A 16,321-nucleotide genomic window follows, 5' to 3' on the forward strand; every position below is an offset into this window, starting at 1 on the left:
GGCTGCAATGAGGTCACCCCACAGCCTTCTTTTCTCCAGGATGAACAAGCCCAGCTTGAGGTCATCAGGGGGAGTTGCTCCAGCCCCCTGATCATCAGAGTTAAGAACTGTATGTTCAGGTTTTGACCATGTTTTAATAAAAATAAATCCAAACTTGTCTAAAAAAATGTGAAATATTTCACCAGTTTTCAGAATGGAAGATTTTCTATATTTTAAGTTTGGAAGAAGCCTTTTTAAAATCTTGTTTGATTCTTTATTGCCTGTTCCAGTCCCATCTCAGCAGAGCCCTCCTGCCCCTCTCTTGGTACCAGCTCACAGGGATGTGGTCTGCAGCACCACCACACACTCACACAGGAGGCTGCCCTGAGGGATGCTACAGGCGTACTCTCTTCCTCTTGTTACAGAATCACAGAATCACAGAATGGCCAGGGTTGGAAGTGACCTCAAGGATCATGAATCTCCAACCCCCCTGCCACATGCGGGGCCACCAACCTCCACATTTAATACTAGACCAGGCTGCCCAGGGCCCCATCCAGTCTGGCCTTGAACACCTCCAGGGACGGGGATCCACAGCCTCTCTGGGCAGCCTGTTCCAGCACCTCACCACTCTCTCTGTAAAGAGCTTCCCCCTGATACCCTACCTAAATCTCCCCTCCCTCAACTTAAAACCATTTCCCCTTGTCCTGCAGTTATCTACCCTTTCAAAGAGTTGATTCTACTCCCTTCTGTAGGCTCCCTTTAGGTACTGAAAGGCTGCAATGAGGTCACCCCGCAGCCTTCTTTTCTCCAGGCTGAACAAGCCCAGCTCCCTCAGCCTGTCTTCATAGGGGAGGTGCTCCAGTCTTGTTATACACCTTCCTTTTATTTCAGAAAATGATGAAGATGTGCATTGCTCATTAGCAACAGAGCATCCTTCTGAGGATGCACTAAAAGATTTACTACTTTGAATTTGTTTTTTTCATCAGTTTAGACAAGCAGCTATAAAAGAACATGCCTTAGATATATGTGTTGTGGCTGGAAAAGCAATGACTCAGACAAAATTAAATATTTGTTTAATCTCTTTTTACACGGGGCAGGTGTGTGAGATTGGTGGAAGTGGGGTTCTTCAAGTGACAGTGAGGTTGCGCTACAGTTCTTACAAGATAAATGGAAGCTGTTGCTTTCTATCTTGCTCTACACCTGTTGATGACAGCAGGGAAACTTGCTCTCAAAGAATGCAAAGCTTGGGAAATATGACCGTTTGCATGTTCTCGCCTTGTACATACAGAATGGATATCAAGAGGAAGGCTTTCAGCAATTACTTCTTCTTTTGTCTTCCTAAAGAAAATATTTATTTAGAGATGACATGTTGAAATGCCAGTGATCTGTAGCCAAATAATTTCTTGTTGAAACTAAACCAGAGCTTTGGTAGTCCAAAGCTACTGAAAGCAACAAGGGAACTGCTGGGGTGGCAGAAATTGGCTGAGAACGTATATGTAGTAAATACTGTCCCAGAGCTCAGCCAGTTGGCCACAATTTCCATCTGACCTAACCTGGGAAACTGGCGTTCTTTCATCAGATTTCAGAGTGATTTATACATGCATTTATATTCATCATCTAATTATGATTAATTAGAAGTGTGTGGCTGCTTAAAATAAATTGTTTTAATTCATTTAATTAAGAGGTGCAAGGCATTGCCAGTAACTTCTTTAGTATAAGAGAGAAGGAAGGACCTCACTCAGGAGAGCAGAAGAGAAAACCAAGCGCACTCTGCTGCCATGCAGCCACTGGAGGGGTTCCCAGAGAGCTCACCACTGCTCTGCGAGCCAGGGTCCAGCAGAGCTGCAGTGCAGGCAGTGGTGTGCACAGCCAGTACTTGTAGAACTATATTTGGTAGCTACCAGGGAAAGAGAAGAGCCTTTCCTTTATAACCATTGTTTCTAATAACTCCAAGTACTTCAGTGAAGAACAGCCCTGTCCCCTCTCACGGCCGGGTTAGTTTGTGCGTGTGGGACTACATTTTCAGCAGGATTAGATTCCTGCAAGCACTGGGTGCGGTGAAAGTAATAGTTCTGTGAAAGCAGGGTCAGACCTGGTTTTGTTCACACTTTGAGCACCATACATTTAACTAATGGAGTAGGTATTTTCAGTTCTCACTGATAAAGAATAGTCAACTGAACAAACCAGTTTTAAAGAAGATTGGGCTGAATAACATTCCTGCTGAAGTGCAGCAGGGAGAGGAATAAAGGAGACCACTTTCTTCAGACTGCTGATACTTGTAATAGCTGTGCCTTTAAGAAGTAGGGCACTAAAAGCAAGCTATTCCCTGAAATACATATTTTTTTTCCACAAGATAAATATTGCATTGTCCTGAATTCTGGTACTTCTCCATCCTTTTCAACACCTCCTTCCTCTGAACTCATTAGAAACCACATAGGCTTCACTGAGTAAATACCGTGTTAGGTACGTGGGCACTTAAAAAGAAGGAGAAAAATAAATCTTAAATGCCAGAAATTCAAAAGGATGGAAAAAAAAAAAAAAAGTGACTGCCATAGGCTTGCGTGTCATTTATAAATATGGAAGAAGTAGGAATAAGAAGGGTGATGGAAAGAGAACTGGGTGGCTGGGGAGACTGGCAGTAAATCTGGAGCCATTTCCTTCTCTGTCAGTTGTTCATGTTCAGCCTGAAGGATAAAGACTGTTATCACACAGCAGATAGTTTCTCAGAGCTGACATCACCCACAAGCAAATGCTTAAGAACATAAATATGGCCATGTTTATGTTCTGCCCACCCCACCTACTGTAAATCAACCCCTCTAAAGTGCACTAATCCTCTTCAGTGGCTAGAGCCTCTGCATATTGGTTACAGAGTTGGGTACACACAGTTTGTGCAGATAAGCCTACTAAGTGATTTAAGTGTTGCATGGAGAACCAAGACTGACAAACCCAAGGAAATGCATACAGAAGAGTACAGAATCCATTTAGAAGAAACTGATAAAGAGTGAGAATATCCTGGCTGTGAGCAGCTGCTGATGAGATGGAAGACCCGTGCAGGTTCTCAGCCAGACCCATAGGTTGGCACCTCTCCCTCTGCTCTTACAAACCCTTCCTTGTTCCCATCTGCCCAAGGCTGAAACATCTTCAGAAGCACAACACCAGCTGCACATACAGAGAAGTCCAATTAACAGCAATATGACCTCCATGTTGCCTCCTCCTACATACATCATGACAACAATATCAAGATGAAGGAAAATGAATTTGGTATCTGAATGTCTGAGTTCAAAGTTAGAATCATAGAATCATAGAATCACAAGGTTGGAAACAACCTGTAAGATCATCCAGTCCAACTGTCCTCCCACTACCGCTGCTACCACAAGCCACTAAACCATATCTTGCAGCTCCTCATCCAGGCGCCTCTTGAACACTGCCAGGGATGGCGACTCCACCACCTCCCTGGGCAGCCATTCCAGTGCCTGACCACTCTCTGAGGGAAAAAGTTTTTCCTCATGTCTAACTTAAACCTCCTCTGGTGCAACTTGCAGCCATTTCCTCGGGTCCTGCTCGTTGCCTGGGAGAAGAGACCAAACCCCTCTTCACCACAACCTCTCTTCAGGAAGTTGTAGAGTGCAGTGAGGTCTCCCCTGAGCTCCTCTTCTCCAGACTGAAGAATCCCAGCTCCCTCAGCTGCTTCTCATCAGATTTGTGCTCCAGACCCCTCACCAGTTTCATTGCCCTTCTCTGGACACGCTCCAGGGCTTCAATGTCTTTCTTGTAGTGAGGGGCCCAAAACTGAACACAGTACTCGAGGTGCGGCCTCACCAGAGCTGAGTACAGGGGGATGATCACCTCCCTGCTCCTGCTGGCCACACTATTTCTAATGCAGGCTAGGATGCCGTTGGCCCTCTTGGCCACCTGGGCACACTGTGGGCTCGTGTTCAGCCGAGCATCAACCAACACCCCCAGGTCCCTTTCCTCTTCACAATCATCCAGCCACTCGTCCCCAAGCCTATAACGCTGCATGGGGTTGTTGTGGCCAAAGTGCAGGACCCAACACTTGGCCTTTTTGAACCTCATCCCATTCACCTCAGCCCAGCGATCCAGCTTATCTAGATCCCTCTGAAGGGCCTCTCTACCCTTAGGCAGATCCACACCACCTCCCAGCTTGGTGTCATCTGCAAACTTACTGAGGGCACGCTCTATCCCCTCGTCTAGGTCATCAATAAAGATATTAAACAAGATGGGCCCCAGTACTGACCCTTGGGGGACACCACTTGAAACAGGTTGCCAACTGGACTTGACTCCATTAACCACCACCTGCTGGGCATGGCCCTCTAGCCAATTCCTTACTCAAAGAAGTGTGTACCTGTCCAGACCACGGGCAGCCAGTTTCCCCAGAAGAGTCCTGTGTGAAACCGTGTTAAAGGCTTTGCTGAAGTGTAGGTAGACTACATCAACAGCCTTTCCCTCATCTACCAGGCTGGTCACCCAGTCATAGAAGGAGATGAGGTTGGTCAAGCACAACCTGCCTTTCATGAACCTGTGCTGCCTGGACCTGATCCCCTGGACACCATGCATGTGCCGTGTGATCTCACCCAAGATGATTTGCTCCATTACTTTCCTTGGTACCGAGGTCAGGCTAACAGGCCTATAGTTCCCTGGATCCTCCTCATGGCCCTTCTTGAAGATGGGAGTCACATCAGCAACCCTCCAATCCTCTGGGACCTCTCCAGTTAACCAGGAGCGCTGACAGATGGCCGAGAGCGGCTCAGCAATCACCCTCGCCAGCTCCCTCAGCACCCGAGGGTGTAGCCCATCTGGTCCCATGGACTTGTGACAGTCCAGATGGAGGAGGAGCTCTCTGACTGTCTCCACCTGAATTGCTGGGGGTATATTCTGAGTAGCATCCCAGACTTCCAGATCAGGACATAAAATGCCCAGAGGATAACTGGTCTGGTTATTAAAGGCAGATGTAAAGAAGGCACTGAGGACCCCAGCCTTCTCCTTATCCTCAGTGCTCACATTCCCTGCTGCACCAAGTATAGGATGAAAATTATCCTTGGTTCTTCTTTTACCGTTGATATATTTATAAAAGGATTTTTTATTGTCTTTCACTGCAGTGGCCAATCTAAGTTCAAGTTAGGCTTTTGCCTTCCTAACTTCCTCCCTGCATACCTTAGCTACTTACTTGTAATCTTCCCAAGTAGCCTGTCCCTTCCTCCAGAGGACACAGACTCTCTTTTTGTCCCAGAGTCTCAACAGTAGTTCCTGGCTCAGCCACACCGGTCGTCTTCCCCTACACCTCGTCTTACGGCACTCAGGGACAGCCTGTTCTTGCGCCTTTAAGATTTCCATCTTGAGGAGCATCCAGGCTTCCTGGAACCCATTACCTTTAAGAAGTTTTACTGTCATAGAGTGTCCTTTAGAAACTGTACTGACATTAAGATATTTACAGTCAACAATAAGCACGTGAGTAACGAAGACCTTTTGCAAGGTCTCTTCAAGACCTGTAAGACTCAGAGTTGTGTTGAAGATGCAAAAACTTCTGCCTCCCATAAAGCTCACTGAGAAGCACGATGGCTGTGTTCCTGGCAGCACTGAAAGTATGATGCAGAAAACAACAGATATACTGCCCTGAATGAGCATGCAGTGTTTCTGTTGACCTCCACCGGTGTCCTGTGCATGGGCCTGGGGCAGGAGATGCTCCCAGCTATGATGATACTGACATGTCATTGTGGAGGAATAGTTGAGCTTCCCAGCAGGATGCATTGCAAAGGAGTGACCTGGGAGTGTGCAAAACAGCCATCCTGGTGCCTCCTCCAAAGGTGAGATGTCCTGGAGAGTCTGAGGCTACGGAACAGTGCTGAGGTGGACAGACAGACGGGTAGATGTAATGAACAAAGACAGATAGCTACTGCAAAATGAACTAGAAAGAGAAGTTGCCAAATGTTACTTCTTCAGGGAAATAAAGGAGACAAAGGAATTTGATAGTTCTCTTTTTGTCAGCTGGCAATCCCACAAACTGTAGTAGTCTTGTTCTCCATACTAAGCTTGATTTTAACTCTACACAGAGTTAAATGCTCTGTGATCTGTCAGGATGTCTAAATATGAGTGCAACAGCACTCAAGGCTCGAGGAAACACCCACTCTGACACCTTATGGATCTCAGGATTCCTCAGTTGTTTTAATGAGAAGCTGGCTCCAAATCTCCCGTTATCCCTTCATAGCCAAACTTCTAAAGTCTTCTTTGTCAGTCTTACTCAATTAGTTATTTCAGTACATAATCTGCTTGAGGACCTGCATGCAAAAGAACTTCAATGTGTAGAAATCAAGTGCAGACACCTTTCATATCCAAACACCCTTGAAACATGCTAGGGAAAGTCTTGCAGATGAAGCCTCAGAAAGAACTGCCCAGAATGAAGAGCTGTTGGGCTGCGATTATGCTTCAAGCAGCCTGTTATCGCTGAGTTACTGATTTCCATGAGAATTACAAACATCCTGTAGGAGCACTACTGTGGTCGAGGCTGTGCTTAACCAACGCCAGCCTTTGATGAGGTGCAGGAAGGAACTTCCTTGTGGGCGCTCCAGGAAACTTGCTTGATGTGATTTACCAGCTCATGCACCGACAGTTGCATCTGATACACGGAAAGGAGCAGATAGATCTCCTTTGCTGTGGCTCAGTGAGATCCCTGAGTGCCCCTCAGGCTGTTCCAACACCACCCACCTGGAGCACACTGCAGTACGTGCCGCTGGGACGTTGTAGGTGCTACACAGCCACCTATTAATGACACTCCCATTAAAGAATAATTTTGTCTCCTTTAAATTGCAAAATTTAGGGATAGGGAAAAGAAGGGCAATGCTGAAAAATTTTCCTAAGGTTAAATTAGCCTCAGGTTAAATTAGCTCCATTCCCTCACTGATAGTGAAGCCTCTTTCATGTGACTGTACACATCCACATATTGTTATAGGCCCACCTCCCAGGAAAGGCAAGGAGACTTTTATTTTACATTCTGAAGCTGCAGGTGAATGGTAGAGAACAAAAGGCTCTCTTTGTTCTGCTGGGAAAGGCTGGGTGGCATGTGTAATTTCTCTTCTCTGAAGAGAATACTGGTGAAAACTTCATTTCATTCTGCATATGGAAAATTCTGAGGCATAAATGTGCAGCTCCTTGGCAAGTGTTTTGGACAGAAGCTGCAAAGTGAAGCAAGCAAACAGATTGTCAACTCTAGTGATTTCCAGAGAATGAGGAGCTGGGGTTTTTTAGTAGTCTTCAACAAATTTTATAACGTACTTCTCCAGACTTAAGCAACACCATACATGCAATCTCTGCCCATCTTGACACAGCTGTATTTGCAATCTCTGACACAGCTACCTTGACCCAAAGGGGTTACTTTTTTCCTTGCTTGCAACTAAAAGTCATGCTGACAGTACTGAACCAGCAGTAATAAACAAATAAAAGTTTACAGGACTAGACATACATGAAAGAGTTGCAAAGCTGAGAGAAAGGGTGACAGATCAGCTGTCACAGGGCAGCATGCCAGGCAAGCCCTGGCTGCCAGCAGAGCTCAGCCAGGAGGTGAATCTGAGCAGTAAACTCCCTGCAGCACTCCTGGCTCCCATAGGTTGGGTGTGTAAATTGACAGTGAAAGGGCTGCTCCAGTAAGGTCAAAGTGCTTAACATTGCTGTCTTTGAGGGAACTGCTGCACTCACAGCAAGTTTGCAGATGACACTGAACTGTGTGGTGCAGGTGACATGCTGGAAGTGAAGGGTTGCCGCATGGACATTGACAGGCAGGTCAACCTGGACAAGTGCAAGGTCTTGCACGTGGGTCTGGGTAATCCCAAACATCAATACAGGCTGGAAGATGAGTGGATTGAGAGCAGCCCCATGGAGAAAAAGTTGGTGCACTGGTGACTGAAATGCTCAACATGAGCATTTAATGTGTTCTTGCAGCCCAGAACGCCAAGAGGTGATCACCAAGGGAGGTGATTGTTCCCCTCTATGATGCTGTCTTGAGACCATACCTGGAGCACTGCATTCAGCTCTGGGGTCCCTACTATATGAAGAACACGGATCTATTAGAGCAGATCCAGACGAGGGCCACAAAGGTGCTCAGAAGGCTGGAGCTCCTCTACAATGAAGATATGCTGTGGGAGTTGGGATTATTCAGCCTGTACAATAAAAGTCTCAAGAGAGACCTTATAGTGACCTTTCTGTACCTAAAGGGGGCACACAAGAAAGCTGGAGAGGCACTCTTTAACACAGAGTCACAGAATGAGGGTAGTAAGGAGCAGGAATAGGTCGCTCAGAGATGCTTTGGATGCCCCACCCCTAGAAGTGTTCAAGGGCAGGTTGAGCAGCCTGGTCTAGAGGAAGTTGTCCCACCCCGAGTTGGGGATCAGTTAATGATTGAGTAGTTCTGCTACCGACCTATCAAAGAAAACAGGCAAAGTATTGTTTTCACAAATTAACCATAATACATGATGTAAGGTTTTAGAAAACAGGAGGTGAGAACATCACTGACTGTATTTTTTTTTCTTTAGATGGCACTATCTTATTTTGAATCAACATGTCATCCATTTCAGAGGCAGAGAGATAACACTTCTGTTTGAGGGTACTGTACCTTCTCATTTTTATAAGAGCTCTTGTGTGAGTGACATAGAATTACTCAAAATTACTGCAAATTATCACATTCATCCATCCAACTATCCTCTTCACAAATTCTGTCCATTTTTTCTGTTTCTTAGCATAAAACAACTAGCTTTCAGCTTAAATGTAACTATGTGCATATTAGTATACAATCAAAAAAAAATGAAGGCCCTTTGTGGCCTCTGAAACATTCTCATTACCTGAGGAATCACTCCGAAGGCCTTTCTCCATTGCTGCAAGCTGACTGTGTTCCAGGAGATGCCATCAATCTGGATATCCCCTTCTGTATTCAGCAGTCTTAAAAATGCAAAAAGTAAAGTGCTTTTTCCTGAGCCAGTTCTTCCTAAAAGGCCCACCTGCAATGCAAATTAATAACAGCAAGCACTTAATATCACTCATATATTAACCACAGACCAAGGCAGCAGCATTTAGAGATCTTAATAGCGGAGGGCAATCCAAACTGATTTCAGTGGGATAGCGTAGGTTGTTCATTTGTAAGTGATAAAAGTCTACAGCAAGGGCTGATTGTTAGTGTAAACCTTCAGAATCAACTAAGAAGGTAGATCCATTAGTCTATACTTACCTGAAGAGCAGAAATTTCCTTATATATTATTTCATATTTTGTAACCACCACCCAAAGCTGAGATACTGGCTTTTTCCACAGCTGAATTTTACACAGCTAATGCTGAACTGTCTGAGCATGGGCTGCATTTGAACAATGACAATATAAATGTGAAGGTGATGAGGTGACATGGGGACCATTCCTGTTATCTGACATTTTCATTACAATGCCTAAGGCAAAACAAGACAAGCAAAGGTCTATAATGGGAGTTCTCCCCTTTCCTGCTTCTTTTTCTCTTGCTTCACTACAAGGCAGAAGCAAATCCCTTTGGTTTAAGGAACACACTCCAATTCTGGAAACACTACCTCTGCATACATGGTTCACCACTGGAATTGGATAAAATTTCTAAATCGTAGTCATTGTAAAAGGGACCTTTGTTTTAATTGTTTTGCCTCAGAAGTGTACAGTACAAAAGTATCTTTCATTTCCATTACTCCATTGCTTCAAAGAATTATTCAGGAAGTTAATCAAGCAGACTACAGAAGCACCCAAACCTCACAGTCCAGAAATCACAGATTGCCTCTCCTCCAAAGGCACAGTTGTTTTAAGATGATGCTACAGGAAGTCTGAACCCTGTTATCAAAATTTCAGTGCCCTCAAACTTAGAAATGAAACGTGTAAACCAATCTATCAGCTCTGGCAGACAGGTGCTGTTCAAAGTAGGACCTAAGAGCTGCCTCATGGCAAGGCAAGGCATTGTTGCTGAACCTGTTTTCTCATCTAGGTGACAGAGTTAAACTTAGCTCTTCATCCATACAGCTTCAGCTCAGGAATCTTTGCATGAACTTCAAGCAAAGTGTTCAACACCTGCCTAAGTGCTGCCCTGAGAATAAAGTTATTTCTTGAATGTAAATCCAAACACGCATGAAGATTAGTTAGAGGTTTGTAAGCCTTTTAAAGAATAGAACTGCTTATTGTTTGCTCTCTAATAATTTGGCACAGCCCACAGCACCCACGGAACGTCCCTCTGAGCGCTGAGCCGCTGGTGCGTTACCATTGGCACGCTGGCCAGTATTCTTTCATGTCCCATTCCACCTGGGTCAGTCTGCCCCTAACATTTGCACACTTCTCTGTCCATAGGAGGAGGAGGCCAACTTCAAGCACAGAAAAAGGACGTGAAGAAATGCTGCAGAAATATTTTATCTGTGTGTTATTCTCCTCATGGTCTAGAAAACTCCTCATCGTGCTTCACCAAGGTACAAACAGCTTCAAGATTTCTAGGATAAGTAAGCCAAATTTCCTTACTATTTTTGTTCATAGCTAATAATACTAGATATGAGCTCTTTTTAATAAGAGGCAGAAGACATTTCTGTTATTCAGGTGATTTAGATGATTATGTTGTTCTGCAATAATTTCATGTTTCTATCTACAAAAACTTACTTAGTCAATAAATAGTTTTATAATGACACTTCCACAGTAAAGCATAATAGAAGTCAGACCAAACACAACAAAACAGTGTCTCACCGTCTGCCCTGAACTGATTGAAAAGGAAATGTTTTCTAAGACAGCAGTTCCTCCTTCAGTGTATCTGGCTGTAAGGTCCGTCACAGTCATTTGTCCCCCAGATGGCCAGTTCTTCTTGTCCTTCACGTGCTTGTTTTCAATTATAAGGGCATCTGAAAACTGGTTATTCTTCTGTGGCTTAATGGTTTTCATCTCCTCTGTTGGCATGTCAATAAATTTAAATATTCGGCTGACAGACCGCATCTAGGAATCAAAGCAAATATTATTCTAATTGTACTAAGCTACCAAAGCAAACAAGATCAAATTATTCCTAATTTCTATCCAGTGAGTCTCTTTTCTATGTATAGTGCTGTATAATTTGAAAAGGTAAGGTACTTCTTTTACAGAACTCTAGATTATTTTTCTCTTCTACAATGCTAACGTTGGTCAAACATTTAATTCCCCTTCCTTTATTTTTAAATGAGCACAATAGCTCTCTTCACCTTTATAATGTATAGCAAAAACAGCAGATGAGCTGTACATCTGAAATCAGCGATCATGTAAGAAATCTGGGAGTCTTCAGCTCCTTCCTGCCGTTTGAGGTTGCTCTACTTGAAAATTTCCTTGAATAATGACTGATCTTCAAAGATAAGTAGAATGCATGGAATTTGAATAGGTCAAGGATCAGATAATAAAAAGTTAATTCATCTCCTTTGCCAGAACTTCACTGGACAGGTGGTCATAAAATATATTTTTAAGTCTATGGACAAGTTTGGGGCATTTGTAAATTTTAAGTTCTGAAGTTTTTTTCTTTAACTGCTTTCCCCTTTAACTTATGGTGGGCCATCTTAGATCCAGTCACCCTTTATTCTCCAACCCTAAAGAAAATCCAGGTTTAAGCCTCTTTCTAAACATATGTTCTCCTTCCCCAGACATCCCAGTTCAAATTAATCTTTCCTGTCTGATCAGAACTTATACAGCATTTTGCATGATATTTACAGGAACACTGTACAAACGTGCTGATACTTTCTTATCTATTTTAGGAATATCTTGATTAACACATCTTAAGATTATATATATTCTTTTCTTCACTCTCACATCTTACAGTCACCCTGTAACCAAGCAGTGGTTGGCCAAGCTTTCCTTCACTTTAGACATTTCTAACTGAAGAGATCCTTACTTACAAGGGAGGTTATTATTAGCAGTTCCTAAGTTTAAGCCTTTGCACTTTGTTGACTGAAATCTGTTTCATATTTGTCATCTGAGGTCACCTAATACCTTTAACTCTTAGTGTTCTTCATGTTGAGACTGCTCTTCAGCTCTGTGCCTTTGGCAGTTTTCTTCAACACATCTTTTTTCTTTTTGTTGAGAGTATTAGAAAAAGATTAAAACAAGCTCAGTCACAAACCTAATCTTTGTTGAGTAGCCTCCCTATAGCTTAATACCTACAGCTTAACGCCATTTCCTTTCTATCCAACTCATTAACTAGTTTACAGGTTCTTGCAATAATCCTGATCTCATTCATTTATATGACTTCTGAAACAGAGCCATAGCCAGTGTATTCCTGAAGACAGATTATTACTAAATTACTTTTGTCCAGAAATAAATCATCAAACACAATTATCAAGTTATTCTAACACGTTCTACTTTCAGCATATCTGTGTTTATTCCCTCTGTAAGCTTTGTATCTTCAGTTACATCTTCAGCATAGTTTCTAAAGACTGCTACCATCAGACTAACAAACTCATGGTGGGATCAGTGACTTCTGATCTCTCTTTCTCAACTGGAAGAAACATTTGTTTCTTGGTCACATGCCACCACTGCTACATTGATGGATTCATTCAAAGCCGTGGTTACCTATGGCCAAATTTTCAGACAGTTCTTTCTGAACTCTGGAGTGGGTCCAGAGTTGTCCAGCCCCATCCAGCCTGAGTGTATTGGTATGTGCTATTCCAGCCCAATTTTACAGATTTAACTGAAATGCCAAACTGCAGAACCCAATCATATCACTCTTAATTGATATTAAAGAAACATCTTTGTACATCCCTGACCTTATTAAACTTATTTTTGCATTCCTTCAGTAAACTCATGCTACTTGTATTATCATTGGTTCCTGCTCTTCTCTCCAGATTGAAATATCTAATTCAGTGGATTTTCCATGCAGGAGCAAATATATAATGCATGGAAATACTGGGAAAATTGCTTACCTCTCTCAGTATCTTGAAACAAAACTGTGACACAACTTTTGAAAAGTGTGCTAATATACCAGCCTATTGATTGCGATTTTCATTTCAACTACTGTGCAAGATGGAAAGGCATAGCCATCATTATGTTCACATATGAATGTCATCTCATTTTGATCATACAAACAGGAAGACTTTGGATGAGACAGGCCATTTTATTCTTTCTGACTGCATTTAGTAAGCCCCAATAATGAACACCATGCATTCACTTCAACTGGTGTTAGTATCTTTTTTTTTATTCCCAGAAATCTTATATTTTTAGAAATATTACATCTGCAGAAATATCAGAGCTTCTTTCTTGGCTTCTTGGCAATGAAATTCTGTACGAAAAAGGGAATCCCTGTAACTGTCCAAGATATCCTAGCATTACACATCAGCTAAAATCTGCTAGGTGGCCATCTGGCTAAAGTCTTGCCTTATAAAATTTAATCTCTATAATCCAGCTCCCCTGACAAATTTATCACTCACTTCACATGCAAAGATGTTTTAGACAGCTTAGTACTTTAAGTCAATTGAAAAGATGCTTTCCTGGTTCTGTAATTTGCATTATGATTTAGATCTGGGCATAATCTACATCATAGATGTCAGTAACATTTTACAATGATAGCCATTCTTCCTTTCAGAGACTGAAATCTTCTGTCATTCATAATGACAGGCATAGTGTAGGTGACAGAGATTTTCTTATCTGTTATTCCCATCAGCAATTTAACTGCTATATTCACATTCTCCAACTAATACTTTAGAACGAAGGAGTATATTTACTACTTTCAGCTAAAAATGTCTAGAGCATAATACACTATTTTTAGACTTGCCTAATTCTATTTTAATAACATTACAAAATCTTTAATTTACTTTTTCATTAATATCACTTAAACTATTCTTAATGTGGGATGAGAATTCATAATATTATTAAGTAATACATACTTCCAGAATGTGGAAGACGTCGTCTTTTTTTTTTTTTTTTTTTTTCTTTTCACAAGTAATCTAATACAACTAATTCTATAAGGTTCTGTATTCTTCTGCTTGAAAGAGAGCAGTTACTTTCTCCAAAGCAGACACATATCGTTTGCAACAACAGTGTTGTGTGACACCATCTCCTCAAATACAGCTCTCTGGAAACCACAGCGTGCAACTGAGAGATACCACAGGAGGTCAGTCCAGTGGCTCAAGTTGGAAAAAAAAAACCCGTGCAGTTTGTCACTGCAAAAACTAGCTTGGTGCAGGCAGGCCATACGTTAACTGTGAAGTTTCTTGTCTTTTGCTGACATGTTTTGGAGACACTTATAAGTAATTGAACTCATATGTGGGTTTTGGTGAGTTCTGTTTGACAGCAAGTTGAACACAAGTCAGCAGTGTGCCCTGGCAGCCTGAAGAGCCAACTGCACCCTGTGGTGCACCAGCCCCAGCATGGCTACTGGGCGAGGGGAGGGGTTGTCCTCTCTGCTCTGCGCTGTGCAGCCTCACCTCCTCACTGGGTGCAGATTTGGGTGCCACAATATGGAATGATATGAAACTATCAAGAGTGTCCAAAGGAGGGCTATGAAGATGAGGAAGGGTCTAGTGGGAAAGACATGGGGAGCAGCTTAATAATTTTGTGTTATTCAAGGAAGGGCCTAGAGGGGCTGAGGCCCCTGGGTTTGCTGAGCGCAGAGCAGAGGAGCTGAGGGGAGGCCTGATGGCGGCTGCAGCTCCTCACAGGGAGCGGAGGGCAGCGCTGAGCTCTGCTCTGTGTGACAGCGACAGGGCCCAGGGAACGGCATGGAGCTGTGTCAGGGGAGGTGGGAAACAGTCTTCATTAGAGGCTGGTGGGCACTGGAACAGGCTGCCCAGAGCAGTGGGCACAGCACCAAGCTGCCAGAGTTCAGGAAGGGTTTGGACAGTGCTCTCAGACATGGGGTTTGACTTTGGGCAGTGCTGTGTGGACCCCTGGGGCTAAAGCTGATGATCCTTGTGGGTCCCTTCCAGCTGGGGATATTCTATGATTCATATACTCCTATTCCAGATTGCAAAAATGAAATACTTAGTTCACACTTGTACTGATTTTTTTTTTTTTTTTTGCTTTGTTTTTTTTCTAGATTTTGTGAACCTCCATATCACTGCAACTCATTTTGAGAACTGCTGTTCTGATGCAGATTATACAGTCAAGAAGCTACTAAAGTTTTACCAAGTTTTACCAGACTAAACAGTTCTCAGGTTTTCTCAAGACCACACTAATACCATTTTCCAGTTAAAAATCACCAACTGAACAGGTTAAGAGAGAACTAGCATGGAAAAATGAAAGTATGAAAACCAACCATAAAACAACCATTATTTTTAACAATCCCATTTTTTTCTTTGGTCTTCTTCTTTACCATGTACTACTGTAATTCCTCAGCATCAGTGATGCACAGGGTGGAGCACAATGTAGTGTAGCAAGTACGTTGTTAATATCTCTTTGGGGAATTCTTTTTGCTCTCCTTACATAAATTATCTTGGCAATAATGAAAGCATGACAATTTCTTGCTCCCTGATGAAAGAAATTGTCCTTCCCAGTTTTAGCACTGCTATTGCAGGATATACATCAGTGAAGGAGAAGGTTAGTGAACATTAAAACATTCCACTGGGACTAGCCAATCCTTATCTGAAAAGGCAACACTTACTGGAAAACTTATTTTTTTTATTTCCTTATGGAGGAAAAAATTAAAAATATTTCAAGACTGTCTGGAGGGCTAAGAAAAAGACTGAAAACAAGCTAAAGCGCTATTAGCAGAAATGATCAAAGCGAGGAGATAAATCTAGTCTAGCTGCTAGCTTTAAATGAAACAATGGGTGGCTGTCAGAGTGACCACATGTTTAAAAAAAAAGAAAAGAAAAGAAAAAAAGAAACACCAGAGCAGATAAAGTATGAGGACTGTAGAAAATGCAGTTCCAAAACCATTATGGGGTATTAAAAGATAATGGAGATTTTTCAGTTAGAGTCAAATAAAGATGAACAGAAGTCCCTCCAAAGACAAGAATACTTGTGTATGTAAAAACAAAAATCCAACCTAGATTCTCAGATTGCTTGAAAACATATGCCAACATCATTGCAGCTCAAGAAGGCAGCTATGTGGAATAAAGTCAAATTTGCCACCTACTTATCTGTTTGGTATTTCTTCTGGTGCATTTTTGTCTTTGTCACATGATCCTGTTTCCCTATTTTCCTTCTTCCTGTCCTTTTGCTTGCACCTATTTCACTCATGTCTCGTATCTCACATACCTTGTTAAAGAATTCAGCACAAGTTTAGTGTTATGTACTAATTGCAGCAGCTGTGCCTTTAGCCATGGGCTTCAATCACTAGCAGAAAACACCAATTTATCTGACAACCAAAGACCACCATCTATAACTGTGTACACTCAGGCACACTTG

At 42.6% G+C, this 16,321-nt stretch overlaps 1 protein-coding gene and 1 long non-coding RNA gene across 2 annotated transcripts in view; one reads left to right on the plus strand and one right to left on the minus strand.

The window, feature by feature from the left end:
• Positions 1-16,321, minus strand: part of CFTR (CF transmembrane conductance regulator) — an 85,217-nt gene that overhangs the window by 5,599 nt on the left and 63,297 nt on the right. The window contains exons 22-23 of the mRNA XM_031615378.2: positions 10,712-10,954; positions 8,826-8,981 (exon numbers count right to left, since the gene is read on the minus strand). Of these exons, the coding sequence (XP_031471238.2) occupies positions 8,826-8,981; positions 10,712-10,954 (399 nt within the window). The remainder of the gene's footprint in view (positions 1-8,825; positions 8,982-10,711; positions 10,955-16,321) is intronic.
• LOC149919460 (uncharacterized) lies at positions 7,995-10,467 on the plus strand. Its single transcript, XR_016465063.1, has 3 exons — positions 7,995-8,084; positions 8,520-8,590; positions 10,328-10,467. It is a non-coding gene; the product is annotated as an uncharacterized LOC149919460 (long non-coding RNA).

This window comes from Phasianus colchicus, chromosome 1 (genome assembly GCF_987193195.1).
Source record: "Phasianus colchicus chromosome 1, bPhaCol1.hap1.1, whole genome shotgun sequence".
NCBI lineage: Eukaryota > Metazoa > Chordata > Aves > Galliformes > Phasianidae > Phasianus > Phasianus colchicus.